This window comes from Lolium perenne, chromosome 3, assembly GCF_019359855.2.
Source record: "Lolium perenne isolate Kyuss_39 chromosome 3, Kyuss_2.0, whole genome shotgun sequence".
NCBI lineage: Eukaryota > Viridiplantae > Streptophyta > Magnoliopsida > Poales > Poaceae > Lolium > Lolium perenne.
The window spans coordinates 297460461-297473647 of record NC_067246.2 but is presented as its reverse complement, the minus strand read 5'-3'; the positions used below and the strand labels follow the sequence as shown (position 1 = coordinate 297473647).

The window sequence follows — 13187 nt, the reverse complement described above, 5'->3', positions numbered from 1 at the left end:
TGATCAAAAGATAATAGTTGTCGTCTGATAGTGGTTTATGTTATAGGTATTTATTTTGAAGCAAATCTTACCAAAACCCTCTAATAAGCATTTAATTACCTAGCCATTTCCACTATACCAGTTGATCTTTTATTTTTTATGGAAATGACCACTTGATCCTTGGGTCCGCAAGTGATACCTATAAAGTGATGACCTGTATATTACGGTGACACTTCAGTAGCTGCTTGCACGCAAGCGTGTGGAGCACTCAACGAGGACAACAATGGTGCCCAGGTGGTGGCTGCAGCTTCTCTGTCTCGCCGGCGGCATACTCCAGGCTCTCGCCCAGACTGACAGCATAGGTTTCATCAGCATAGACTGCGGGCTACCGGGGGAGGGGGGCTACATCGACGACACAACGAAGCTGGCGTACGTCCCTGACACTGGCTTCATCGACTCTGGCACGAACCACAATATCTCGGCCGAGTACCTCCGTCCAATTCAGTCGCGGCGCTCCTACAACCTGCGGAGCTTCCCCGACGGCACGCGCAACTGCTACACGCTCCGCTCCCTGGTGCGGGGTCTCAAGTACCTCGTCCGCGCCAGCTTCACGTATGGCAACTACGACGGGCTCAGCCGGCCGCCGGCGTCGTTCGACCTCCACATCGGCGTCAACTTCTGGACGACGGTGAACATGTGGTCGTGGTCGGACCCGTTGGGCGGCGCGGTGACGGTGGAGGCCATCGTCGTCGTGCCCGACGACATGGTGCAGGTTTGCCTGGTGAACACGGGCGGCGGGACGCCGTTCATCTCATCGCTGGACCTGAGGCCGCTGAAGATGAAGCTCTACCCTCAGGTGACGGCAGCGCAGGGGCTGGTCCTGTACGGCAGGTTAAACGCTGGCCAGGCCAACGTCTCGTATATTGTCAGGTACCCCGACGACCCGCACGACCGCATCTGGGCCCCGTGGTTCGACGCCACGATATGGACGGAGATGTCGACGACGGGCAGGGTGCACAACGGTGACGAGAAGGACTTCTTCCTGCCCCCCACGGCGGTGATGCAGACGGCGTTGACGCCACGGAACGCCTCCTGGAGCATCGACTTCAGTTGGGACGCAGAGCCCCGGCCCGACGACCCGACCCCAGGGTACATCGCCATCATGCACTTCGCCGAGCTGCAGCTCGTCGACACCAACGCGGTTCGCGAGTTCTATGTCAGCATCAACGGCAAGCCCTGGTACTACTCGTCAGGATACACGCCGGTATACCTCAACAGCGCTGCCGCCTATGATAGTGTTCCCTCCCAGTACAGCAGCAGATACAACGTCTCCATCAACTGCACCGCCAACTCCACTCTGCCTCCCATCATCAACGCCGTCGAGGTGTTCTCCGTCATCCCCACCACCAACCTTGGCACCGAGTACCAGGATGGTAATTATTTAATTTAAGGCTTTTAAGAACATCTATTTATCTCTCTATCCATTGAAATGTTGGGTGCATGCGCACAGCATCGGCCGCCATGGCGATCAAGGCCAAGTATCAGGTGCAGAAGAACTGGATGGGTGACCCGTGCTTTCCCAAGACTATGGTGTGGGATAGGCTCACTTGTAACTATGCCGCCGCCACCAATTCAAGGATCACAAGCATGTAAGAGCATATCTAACAGGCTCCGTATTCCTCTGCCTCGTATAATGCTCGTATTTCGTCCCGTATCGAAAAATTGCTCACGGAAGAGCCATTCTGTCTAGCAGACCCCGTATTTCGCCTTGTATTTTCAAAAATTTAAACCCCGGGAAATTTATCGATAGTTCATCTTCATTGATCATACTACGGATCATACAAACATTGCGATCATACCTACATCTGTTCGTCAAGGATGACAAATGGGATGAATGCGATGGCCGCCGCCTCCTCCTGCGCCTGCGCCTCCCACGCCTCGAATTCCCGGACGGCGGCGATGGCCGCCGCCTCCTCCTCTGCCTCCGCCCGAGCCTTCTCGGCGGCATCCTTCTTGGATGCGGCCACCGCCTGCAGGAAGGCCGCGTCCTCCTCTGCCTCCTCCGCTTCCTCCTCGCCGGCTCGCGGATCTCCTCCGCTTCCTCCGCCGCTTGTGCTGCCGATGAGCGCCGCCCACGCCGCCTTCGACGCGCGGGCACGCTCCCACTCGGCGCGCCACTTCTCGAAGTGCTCATCGGCTTGAGCGGCGGATCTTCTTTGTACAACCGCCCGCCCGCGGCGAACTCACGGAGCGACGGCAGCACGTAAAGCACGCCAGCGTACCGACACGCCGCATGGCGACTCCCCGTGGCGGAGCGCTTGCATTGGCGCCGCCACGCCTCCTCGACGGTGTCCGGCGAGCGGGATCGCTTCGATCCGCTCGCGGGCGACGCGGAAGTGGAGCGGCGAGACGACATGGCCGCAGGCGGGGGAAATGCGGAGGCGCGCACGGCGGAATTGCTCGCCGGAGCTAAGCGGGGACGCGGCGGCGCATGGCGGAGGTAGGGTTGCGAGTGAGGGGTTAACCCCTCACTCGCAGCTTCGCCCAGTATAAGTAGGGGGCGGCGGTGCGGATTTCCTAGGCCCCGTATTCGGCCAAAATGGGCCGGCCCGAATACGGGGCCTGCTAGATGGCCCAAACCGCGCTCACCCCGTATCCCGCCGGAATTTTACGGGGTGGACGGGTTTTAAGGGGCCTGTTAGACATGCTCTAAGTATACTTCACATGATCCACACAGAATGACTTCCATGCCGGAGCTAATGGAAATGTTAATTATGAAAAGCTATAATACTATTTGTCATACTTTTAAATTTGGCCGTTTAACTTGAATATCAGACTTTTTGGACCTTACTAATATTTAAAAATTGGACAAATATAATAGCCATGGACCTAGTCAAACCGTTTGATCTCTAAGTGGCGTTTTCACACAGGTGGTAGTGGCAAGGTTAATTGCGAAAAATATAAGAATACGTCAAAAATTATTGACGGTCATTCAATTTTAAACGAGTCGAGTGAGTGTTCCATTCTTTTCGGAACTAAATAAATTTCACAGATAACTCAAGAGATGTGAAACTGTTTTTTTTTGTGTTTTCCATGAATATTCATGTAGTATTTATTAATTTATATAAACCACCTAGTACTAAAAAATAATTATTCTTCCCATGTTTACACAAAAATTTAAGTAGTGAGTCGCACAAATTATTATTTTCATAATATTTTTATGTTTCCCTATATTTTGTACATTTTATTCATATGTTTTAGTGTCCATTGAATTATATTTCCCCCTGTTTTCCGTCTTTCTTCTTTTTTGTTCTAGGCTGATTACATGTGCAGAACCACCAGCGCGTCATTGGTCACAGTGTCACACCATTTTAGTCGAACCCATGGACAGAAAAAAAATCTGAAAAAAAAACTAGGATCTAAGGTGTTTGGCTTTTAAGGATCAAATCTTGAACTCGACAGTAATTTAGAGACCAAAAGGCTTTTTTATTTATCTTTGGAAAATGAAACTGATCTTCGTGTTTTTTTAGGAATTTGTCCTTCAATGGCTTGAATGGTGATATATCATCTTCTTTCGCGAACCTCAAAGCTCTCCAACACTTGTATGTTTGGATTTCTTGATTTATTTGGCTTAATTTATCTCTAATTTTCAGCAACATACGCTTTATGAAAATAAATATATTATTTCTTTACCTTGCAGGGATTTGTCAAACAATAACTTGATAGGCTCAATTCCAGATGCCCTTTCGCAATTACAATCATTGACATTTATGTAAGTAGGGCAACAATAAACACAAATTAGATAATTACACATTGCCTCGTATACACATACATTTATTTACACACTAAGAAACAACAACACATTGCATGTATGTAATAACGAGATCAATTAGTTCCAGCAAGGTATATATAGGCAACTCTCAGGAAACATTGACCGATTTACTAATTGACTGATCATGTATCCATGTACAAATATATATAGTGTTTTAATCTGTTTCCTCTAGAGATTTGTCTGGCAATCAGCTCAATGGATCAATTCCCCCTGGACTTCTCAAAAGAATTCAAGATGGCTCCCTGGATCTAAGGTATGTATAATATGGTCTAGTTTTCAGGCGTCCAACGTATTTTCAGATTTAACTTAATTTGACCACACATAGCCTACACTTCGTTTGCCCGATTGATGGCTAAAGTTGGACCTGAAATACGCGGACGTCTAGTTAACCAGGGCAGGGGGAGTACTTGATAAACTCCATTAAGCATTTACATTAATTAACTTGGTCCTTAATTTATTAGACATGGCAACAATCCAAACCTTTGCACCAGCGGTAATTCATGTAAAGTTGCTGCTAAAAGAAAGAGCAAAGTGGCCATCTACATTATCGTCCCAGTACTTGTCATTGTGGTGATAGTATCTGTGGCACTAGTAGTCTTTTGCCTGCTAAGACGGCGGAACCAGCAGCGAGGTGAGAGTGAGGCCCTTTTCTCCATGATTTAGCTATGACACATCAATATCCAGATGTGGTATGTATCAATTTATAAATTGCCTATGTCTACATGAAGGATCGATGAACAAGACCACCGTAAAGCCAGAAAACGAGGAAGAAATGTCAACGGGCTATGGCAATGACAGTGAATCGCTGCGGCTAGTTGAGAACCGCCGGTTCACGTATGAGGAACTTGATATGATAACCAATGGCTTCCAGCGAGTGCTCGGCCGGGGGGGCTTCGGCAATGTCTACGATGGCTTCTTACAGGATGGCATTCAAGTGGCAGTGAAGCTACGGTCTCACTCCTCCAATCAAGGAAACAAGGAGTTCCTCGCAGAGGTACCATGATACCAAACTCTTTGAAATGCATGGAGTGCTTACTGTATACATGTAGGTGTTCAGTTTGAAGCGGAAATCGGCAGTTTCGATATGAAAATTTATGTGCTTGTGCAGGCTCAGATTTTGACCCGGATTCATCACAAGAACCTTGTCTCTATGATTGGTTACTGCAAGGACGGGGAGTACATGGCACTTGTGTACGAGTACATGGCCCAAGGAACCCTACGAGAGCACATTGCCGGTATGTATACAAAGTTTATTTCACTTTAACCTGGTCATTAAAATGGTGTTTTGGACTCCAAGAAAAGATTAGAGCATATGAAAAGTCTAGCCATGCAAATACGTGAGTCTGGTTCATCTAAACTACCTACTGGTTATTGATTCAGAAATCATGGTGTTGTTTGTATTTGCAGGAAGCAACCACAACAGAAGTTTACCATGGGGAGAGAGACTTCGAATCGCACATGAATCTGCACAAGGTAAACACGAATCAACTTCATTTTTGAAACAAAGAAGACACCACTTTTCAATCTTCAAAGCCACACATGAAAGTTATAGTTGTCTGGTCATGTGATGTGTAGGGTTGGAGTATCTACACAAGGGGTGCAATCCACCCCTCATCCACAGAGACGTCAAGGCCACCAACATCCTACTGAACGCAAGATTGGAAGCCAAGATCGCCGATTTCGGCTTGTCCAAGGCCTTTGACCAGCATAACGACGCCTACATTTCCACAAATACGCTTGTTGGTACCCCAGGGTACGTCGATCCGGAATACCAGGCCACTATGCAACCAACGACTAAGAGTGATGTGTACAGCTTCGGCGTGGTGCTTCTAGAATTAGTCACGGGGAAGCAAGCCATCCTTTCGGATCCAGAGCCCACAAGCATCATCTATTGGGCACGGAAGTGACTGGCACGAGGCAACATCGAGACTGTGGTGGACGCGCGCATGCATGGAGATTACGATGTAAACGGTGTGTGGAAGGTGACGGAGATCGCCCTCAAATGCACCGCGCAGGCGTCGACACAACGACCCGCCATGGCTGACGTGGTGGCACAACTGCAGGAGTGCATCGACCTCGAGGCAGGCCGTGCTCATGGCTTGCACACCGGTGGTAACAGCGGCGAGGACTCTAGCTGGAATTATAATGCTTACACCAGTGCGCAGTCCGCTGATATGAGCAACGATACTACATTTGAGACAGAGCTCAGAATGCCTACGGTGGTTACAGGTCCAGGTCCAGCTGCACGTTGAAGGACTCTTCATCTAGAACCAGCTATATAATTGTTGTTTTCTTCAATTCTCTGTGAGAGATTGTTAATCATGTCGTTATTTAATATGAAGTCAAGTGCAAAGTGCTTATAGTTTGACAACTGGTGTCCCAATATTTATGTACTCCTACAATGCTGCCTAAATATTTGTACTATCCAGTGGTTTTCACCTTACAGCAGTTTGGGAATGAAAGCCACTCTAGAGATGGTTCAGGACTAGGCAGTTAGATATTCCTAAAATATTATTCTCGTACAGAATGTATATGTGTATGGGTGAGCCCATGAGTAAATTCAGAACCATTTGTGTGGCACTGGCTAGCGTGATTTATAGGTGATGGTAGCACTTACAATATAAATTTCCCATTTGACATTTCAGAATCTCTGCTGCCTTAGCCTTGATGATTCCAAGATGCCTTATATGTTCGGTCGTCTCTCCTCCACACACACCACCTACGATTCTCTGAACATGAAACTGCAAAACAGATTATTACCACCTGTTGATCATCACCATACTACTTTCCCATTGTTTTGATAAAAGCTGCAATAGGAGAACTAAAAATGCACTCAATTGTTTAAGCTCCAGACAACTGCAATGCTATCATCTCATTTCGATGTAGCATCAAATGATCGATGTTCTCACCTCTAACCTCTTGGCACACCTCTCCCTGCACACCACACCGTACGCGGCATGAGCCTGGCCTCGCGGTCCCTCCCCCCGGTGGCCAGGCTCATGCACTAGGGAGAGAAATTATGGGCAGCAATAGGTATATAGGATTACAGTAGTAACTTAGCACTTACCACCCACAGTGTTCATCGTCATTGATCTGTACAATAGTCCTCCAGGCTGCAACAGGTTCTGCCATTGAAGCTCTGATACTGGCCTCAATGCAATTCAAGCAAGACGAAACTTTGCGCACAAACGGTGTTTACGAATTCCAATTAATGAGCTGTCAGACTGTAGTATGTCAAGATTGGATGATGAGGGTGAGCCTGGATGAAGATAGAAAAAGAAGAAGAGGAATGATCAATTCAATTCACTATCTGTAATCCATGAAAAAAGAGGTGAGAGAAGTAAACATACTCAGTTTCTCTAGTAGACGATGAAAAAACTGATTATGAAGGAACAAGGAAATTGGAGAAGTATATAGTAATTTAGCAGACCCTAAAGAGTTAACCTGACACAGTACTGTAAGAACCATTTGAGAACACTCCACAGCTTCCGCATCACTATCCACAAAGATATCAATAGTGCAGACATACTAGTCACTGATACTTTCAACATGTGTCCATAAAGCATGGGGATTGATAAGTTCACAACCATACCATTTTCCCTTCTCTACTGATTGATGTAGTGGACATAGCCCAACTCACAAATGAAATATCAACTTTCAGCTAGCTAGAAACGATGTAACCAAAGACGCAATAGCAGAGAACAAACATCCAGTTAGGCATAGTGATACATGAATGACCAGCTTACAAGAATTCTTTGTTGTGGAATTACGCATTTTCAGAATTCAACACCATGCTCTTGGTTCAAGCAAATACGAATCTAGCAGGCACTTCTCCTCTGCAAGCGGCTGCATAGTCTTGAGCGAGGTGCGGTGCGGCTTCACTGCGAGGGGATATGTGCTTCTCCATGAGTACCTTCTCGGTCATCTTGACAATTGTATAGTAGCACAAATTGTGATGTAGCAATCCCTTTTCCTTTAGAAACTTTAGGACATAGTACCGGGGCCTGAGCCGGCCCTGCAGGCTAAGACTGATCATTACGGGCCGGTGAGCGATGTACGCCGGTTCCAACCCCACCTGAGAGATAAGAAACTCTGATTTGCTCTGCAGCCGTGTCCTTGGACCTCGTGAGCAGCAATGAGCCTTACAAACAGCCATACGCACCTCATCATCCGACCACCTGAACGTCTTCTTCAGGTAGTCCACTTTCGTGGAGATGTTCTCCTCACCGATGAACGCGACGGCGTGCAGCGCGTGTCTGAACATCGGAGAGCCAGGGGACACGCCTAGACCTTGGGCGCAAGCCACCAACACCCGGACGCGCTCCGGGTTGATGGTGAGCATCGTCGGCATAGCTGTGATCAACTTGGCAACATCACAGTCAGCTATACCGCAGTCCCGCATGATGGCGACGTTGGGCTTTATGATCCTCTCGAGGCTGTATGTGAGGAGCCTATTGTTGAGTTTCAACGCTCGGAGGAGGTTCTCGTAGGAGCCGTAGAGCAGCAGGCAGTACTGTAGGTTGGAGACGACGTACCTACGGCGGAACCTGGATGGCACGAGCGATAGGAGGCGCGCGATGTTGGAATTTGGGAGGCCGATTCCGGCGAGGCCAAGGACGACAGGGGCCAGGGTCGTCTCCACGCCGGGGCCGATTCCGGTGAGACTTCCGGCCGCTGGGGTATGCGGAACATAGATACTAGTACTTCGTAATGGGCCTCCATCGTCAAGTTTCATGGCAGGATGGGCTCCCAGAGTCGATGGCCTCCTTCACGACTTGGAAAAGTCCGGGGACTTGAGATGGGTCGGACCGGCGACCCGACTCCGTGGTCGCCACCTCCTCCTTTCCAACGCCCGTTCGCGAGTTGTACGGCAGCATCAACAACGCGCGCGCGTCTCCTCCTTTTCCAGCTGTACCGACCCACCGACCTTTCGTTTCCACCTTCCACGGAATTAATGACCGCCTGGGTCATTCACGCCGCAGTTAACGATTGCCTGCTCCACAAATTGCCGTCGAACGGGAAAAAAAACAAGGGGAAAGAGCGCCGTTGCTAGCTAGTCTGCCCGCCCGCCTTTTCTCTGGTACGTGCCGTCGATCAACAGCGCGCGCGTCAACGAGAGTCGATCCCGTCGTACGGGTACGGCCTCACCGACAGACCCTTCCTTTCCACGGAATTAATGTCCGCAGTTGGCCAGCCATTTGTCGGTAATTACGCTGCAATTAATGATCGCTCGCTCGCTCGCTCGCTCGCATTCCTTCCGTCAGCTCGCCTGCTTTCTCCATCCACCCGCTCCTGAACGCGAAAAAAACAAGCCAAACCGCCCGCCCGCACGCAAATTAATGATCAGCTAGTCTGGCCTTTTCTCTCGCTCGCCCCCTGGAATCCATCCTTTCCTTTTCTCAACGGCCCACTACAAAGATGCAAAGCTGTTTTTCTTTTTCTTTTGTTGGTTTTAGGGTGCATTTCGCTCGATACAAAGATGCAAAGCTGTCGCTTTTTTCTATGCTCTGCTCTGCTCTTCTCTTCTCCTACGTACAATACGCAATTCCCCTCGAAAATAAAAACGTACAATACGCAAACCTAGCGGCCTATTCATTGCGTCCTTGCACACTCCATCCAATTCCAACCTGGGCAACCACGTACGACAGAATGCAACCACGGAATGCAAAGCCAATTTTATTTAGACGGAAAACGCCAAAGCTCCATGTAATTAAAAAACCAACTTATTTACTTTGCAAAACCTCCTTGTTGGAACCTCGCAGCGAATATAAGGTCAACTGTACCTACCGGTGTCATATCTACCATACACTCTGTGCTTTGAGATTAGTGCGGCTTTTGACATTACGTAAAGTTGACACTATGCATGCATGTAGCTTCGATTAATGTATTTAATCACAAAATAACTGAATATAGCTGTTTGATCCAAGTGCTCCATCTCCGGACAGTCTCTCCAAGTCGCACTCTCCCGGCTCATGCCTGCTTGCCGTTGCCGTTGCCGTCGCCCGCCGATGACATACCGCTGACCAAAAAATATCGCCATCGGTCCTGATGGTCTTGGTGCCAACCAGGTCACGCTGGTGGATTCATTCATCATTCATCCCGCTTGGCGGAATACACCTTGTCACTTTGAGACTTGACGGTGCTGATTAGGGTCGTAGCGTCATCACAAACAATGACATATACAACAACCATATGGAAGGTCGTGGGAACCAGTGCTTGGATTCCCTAACTCTTTCCCCCCTCAACTGAAACTTTTATAATACTAATCTGTGTTTATGTTTCGAAACGAAAATGTATGAGCTAAAGCGACTTGGGGGGTCTCGGCTTCGAAATCTCGCTCCATTGTTGTCTTGTTGCGCCCACAAGGACTCATGTCATGGCCACAAGCAAACCCACTACTAGCTCGACGCGTTCATCATTCATCACGGCTTGCCGGCAGAGACCTTGTCACTTTGAGACTTGTCGGCGCTGATTAAGGTCGTAGCATCATCACGCACGGTGACAGATACATCAACGAAACGGAAAGGTCGTGGGAACCAGGGTTTCGGTTCCCCTAACTCTTTTCCACCTCTATCGAATCTTCTTAATAGTAGTGCGGTAATCACTGTTTATGTTTCGAAACGAAAATGTATGAGCTAAAGCGACTTGGGGGGTCTCGGCTTCGAAATCTCGCTCCATTGTTGTCTTGTTGCGCCCACAAGGACTCATGTCATGGCCACAAGCAAACCCACTACTAGCTCGACGCGTTCATCATTCATCACGGCTTGCCACAGAGACCTTGTCACTTTGAGACTTGTCGGCGCTGATTAAGGTCGTAGCATCATCACGCACGGTGACAGATACATCAACGAAACGGAAAGGTCGTGGGAACCAGGGTTTCGGTTCCCCTAACTCTTTTCCACCTCTATCGAATCTTCTTAATAGTAGTGCGGTAATCACTGTTTATGTTTCGAAACGAAAATGTATGAGCTAAAGCGACTTGGGGGGTCTCGGCTTCGAAATCTCGCTCCATTGTTGTCTTGTTGCGCCCACAAGGACTCATGTCATGGCCACAAGCAAACCCACTACTAGCTCGACGCGTTCATCATTCATCACGGCTTGTCGGCAGAGACCTTGTCACTTTGAGACTTGTCGGCGCTGATTAAGGTCGTAGCATCATCACGCACGGTGGCAGATACATCAACGAAACGGAAAGGTCGTGGGAACCAGGGTTTCGGTTCCCCTAACTCTTTTCCACCTCTATCGAATCTTCTTAATAGTAGTGCGGTAATCACTGTTTATGTTTCGAAACGAAAATGTATGAGCTAAAGCGACTTGGGGGGTCTCGATGTTTCTTCCTTCGGAATCTCGCTCAATTGTTGTTCTGCTGCCCACAAGGACTCCTGTCATGGCCCGGTGTGGACCCAATGTGCGTCGCTCGAAAATGCTAGACTTACGTGAGGATCTTTACGGGAAGGGCTTACGAAATTTTGTGGATGAATTCTGTTGGTGCGCATATGTTTGCCTCCCGTGAATTCAGGACCCCTAATTTCTCTCCAACTTCCATGTAATCTCGTAGGTTTTTGCCTCGTAGATGTAGCACCGTTAGTGCGTCACTAGCTCTTCATGGTTAAAGAATTCCCCCCGTATGGTAATTATTAATACCAAAATTTATTCTAATGAACTTGCATTGCTTGTTTAAAGAAACATTCCACTGCCACTATCTAAGTGGAACCGATTAGCCTAACGTCGTGACTTCATGGTGCCACAACAACTATAAACTTATACTATCTCCGTCCATAAAAGGATGCATTAATTTTATCAAAATATACATGTATCTAGATATGTTTTAGTGTATATATACTTACAAATTTTATCAAAGTTGAGACATTTTTTTATAGACGGAGGGAGTACTTGATTTATTACATTGTAAATTTTGCTCTCCTCATGAGAAGATTTAGGCCTTTATTGGACCACCGGTGGCGCATGCCCACCTATTATTTCACGTGTCTATGAATTGTCTTTTTTACTAGCAAGTGACATCAGGTTTTAATCAGTAATTTTATTTGTTTGCATTATATTATATATTTATATACCATGTATCTACAAATTACTCTTGCATTTAGCAAACCAATTAGTGCACAATTTTGTTTCCACGATGGACGTAAATATCACTAGTTCATAATACATGCAAGATCCTCACGAGGCTTGATGGTGCTCCACCATACGCCATGTGTGTCCAGAAGGATTTTGTATTTGATAGGCAAGCTCGTGGTAAGGGAAGCACAAAAGTGCAAAAAAGTTGGAGCATAGCCTTGTACATGTAGTTCTAGCCGACTAGAGCATGCATGGTAGCCTGGCCTCCTAGGCCAGCTGTTATAACTTGTCCACGGTGATTTGGCAAAGTGGTGGTTGCTGGTGATATAATCGACCACCGCCAGATGCACAAAGGAACCTCGTCATTGATCATGCTAATGGCGTGGTGGATTTGGGAGCATAGGAACAAGGCGGTCTTCAACAATGCTTAGTCCTCAGTAGCCGTGTTGGCCGACAAGATTAAAGCAGCAGCGAGATCGTGGGTGAAGCGCGGGAGCACGGGGGCTTAGCCAAATTCTCCCTTAATTAGCTTTCTAGGTTTTGTTCTATGGCGTGGTGTTAGTTCATTATTGTGTTTGTACATATAACCTTCTTTCCTATCAATGCATCGAAAAGCAATGACCTTTGCGTTTTCTCTAGAGAGAAAAAAAACTAGTCGACGCCCCTCAACTTACTTATCAATTCATTAACCATGCATGGGTCATCGCCGCCAATTTTAGATAACATGCAAATTGACAAAAATGAAAATAACCTAACATCAACTAGTTATTTTCATCTTTGTTATCCTTCGCTAAGGGAAAAGATGCCCAAAGTTTAGAAAGGCAATATATAGTCATTATATCAAGGAAGGTGTCAGCGAGGATCTTGCCGCTCCGCGAATCGCAAAGAGGTCTTTGTCCTTAGGAGATGAGGGCGGTGTTGAACCGACGCCAAGGCGCCATCATCCTTGATGTGATCTCTATTACCATGTCTTCTTTCTGCGATCTCGTCGTAAGCACCTTGCTTCTTCCACGGGTGATTGATTTTAGCCTGACCGTGTGTACACCTACTTTAGGTGTTGGGCGAAATTCCTGTAAGGTGATTTCTTTTTCTTCCCTTGTTCACCATGATATATATGGTTCCATTTTTCACCACATGTGCAGAAGTATCAGTATTTGTGTTGTGCACACAATGAAATGATGTGTGGTTCACGTCATCTGGTTTGGGCATGGTTGGTTAATTAATTTGATCCATCTAAAAACGGATCAGCTCCCAAATTACATCTCTCCCTATGCTCAACGGGCCAAAGCCCAAAGCTAAC

General features: G+C 47.4%; 1 protein-coding gene and 1 long non-coding RNA gene across 2 annotated transcripts; one reads left to right on the top strand and one right to left on the bottom strand.

The window, feature by feature from the left end:
- Positions 1 to 236: 236 nt before the first annotated feature.
- On the top strand, positions 237 to 6089 carry LOC127345062 (receptor-like protein kinase At3g21340). Its single transcript, XM_051371468.2, has 10 exons — positions 237 to 1412; positions 1490 to 1628; positions 3510 to 3581; positions 3680 to 3751; positions 3984 to 4064; positions 4273 to 4442; positions 4540 to 4805; positions 4920 to 5046; positions 5219 to 5284; positions 5387 to 6089. The coding sequence occupies exons 1-10, from the start codon at positions 263 to 265 to the stop codon at positions 5716 to 5718; spliced, it is 2475 nt and encodes an 824-aa protein (XP_051227428.1). The 5' UTR covers positions 237 to 262; the 3' UTR covers positions 5719 to 6089.
- An 85-nt stretch (positions 6090 to 6174) lies between these two features.
- On the bottom strand, positions 6175 to 7160 carry LOC127345068 (uncharacterized). The gene is made up of 2 exons (XR_007878410.1): positions 6879 to 7160; positions 6175 to 6552 (listed from the first exon to the last, which is right to left on the bottom strand). It is a non-coding gene; the product is annotated as an uncharacterized lncRNA (long non-coding RNA).
- Between the last annotated feature and the right edge of the window lie 6027 nt (positions 7161 to 13187).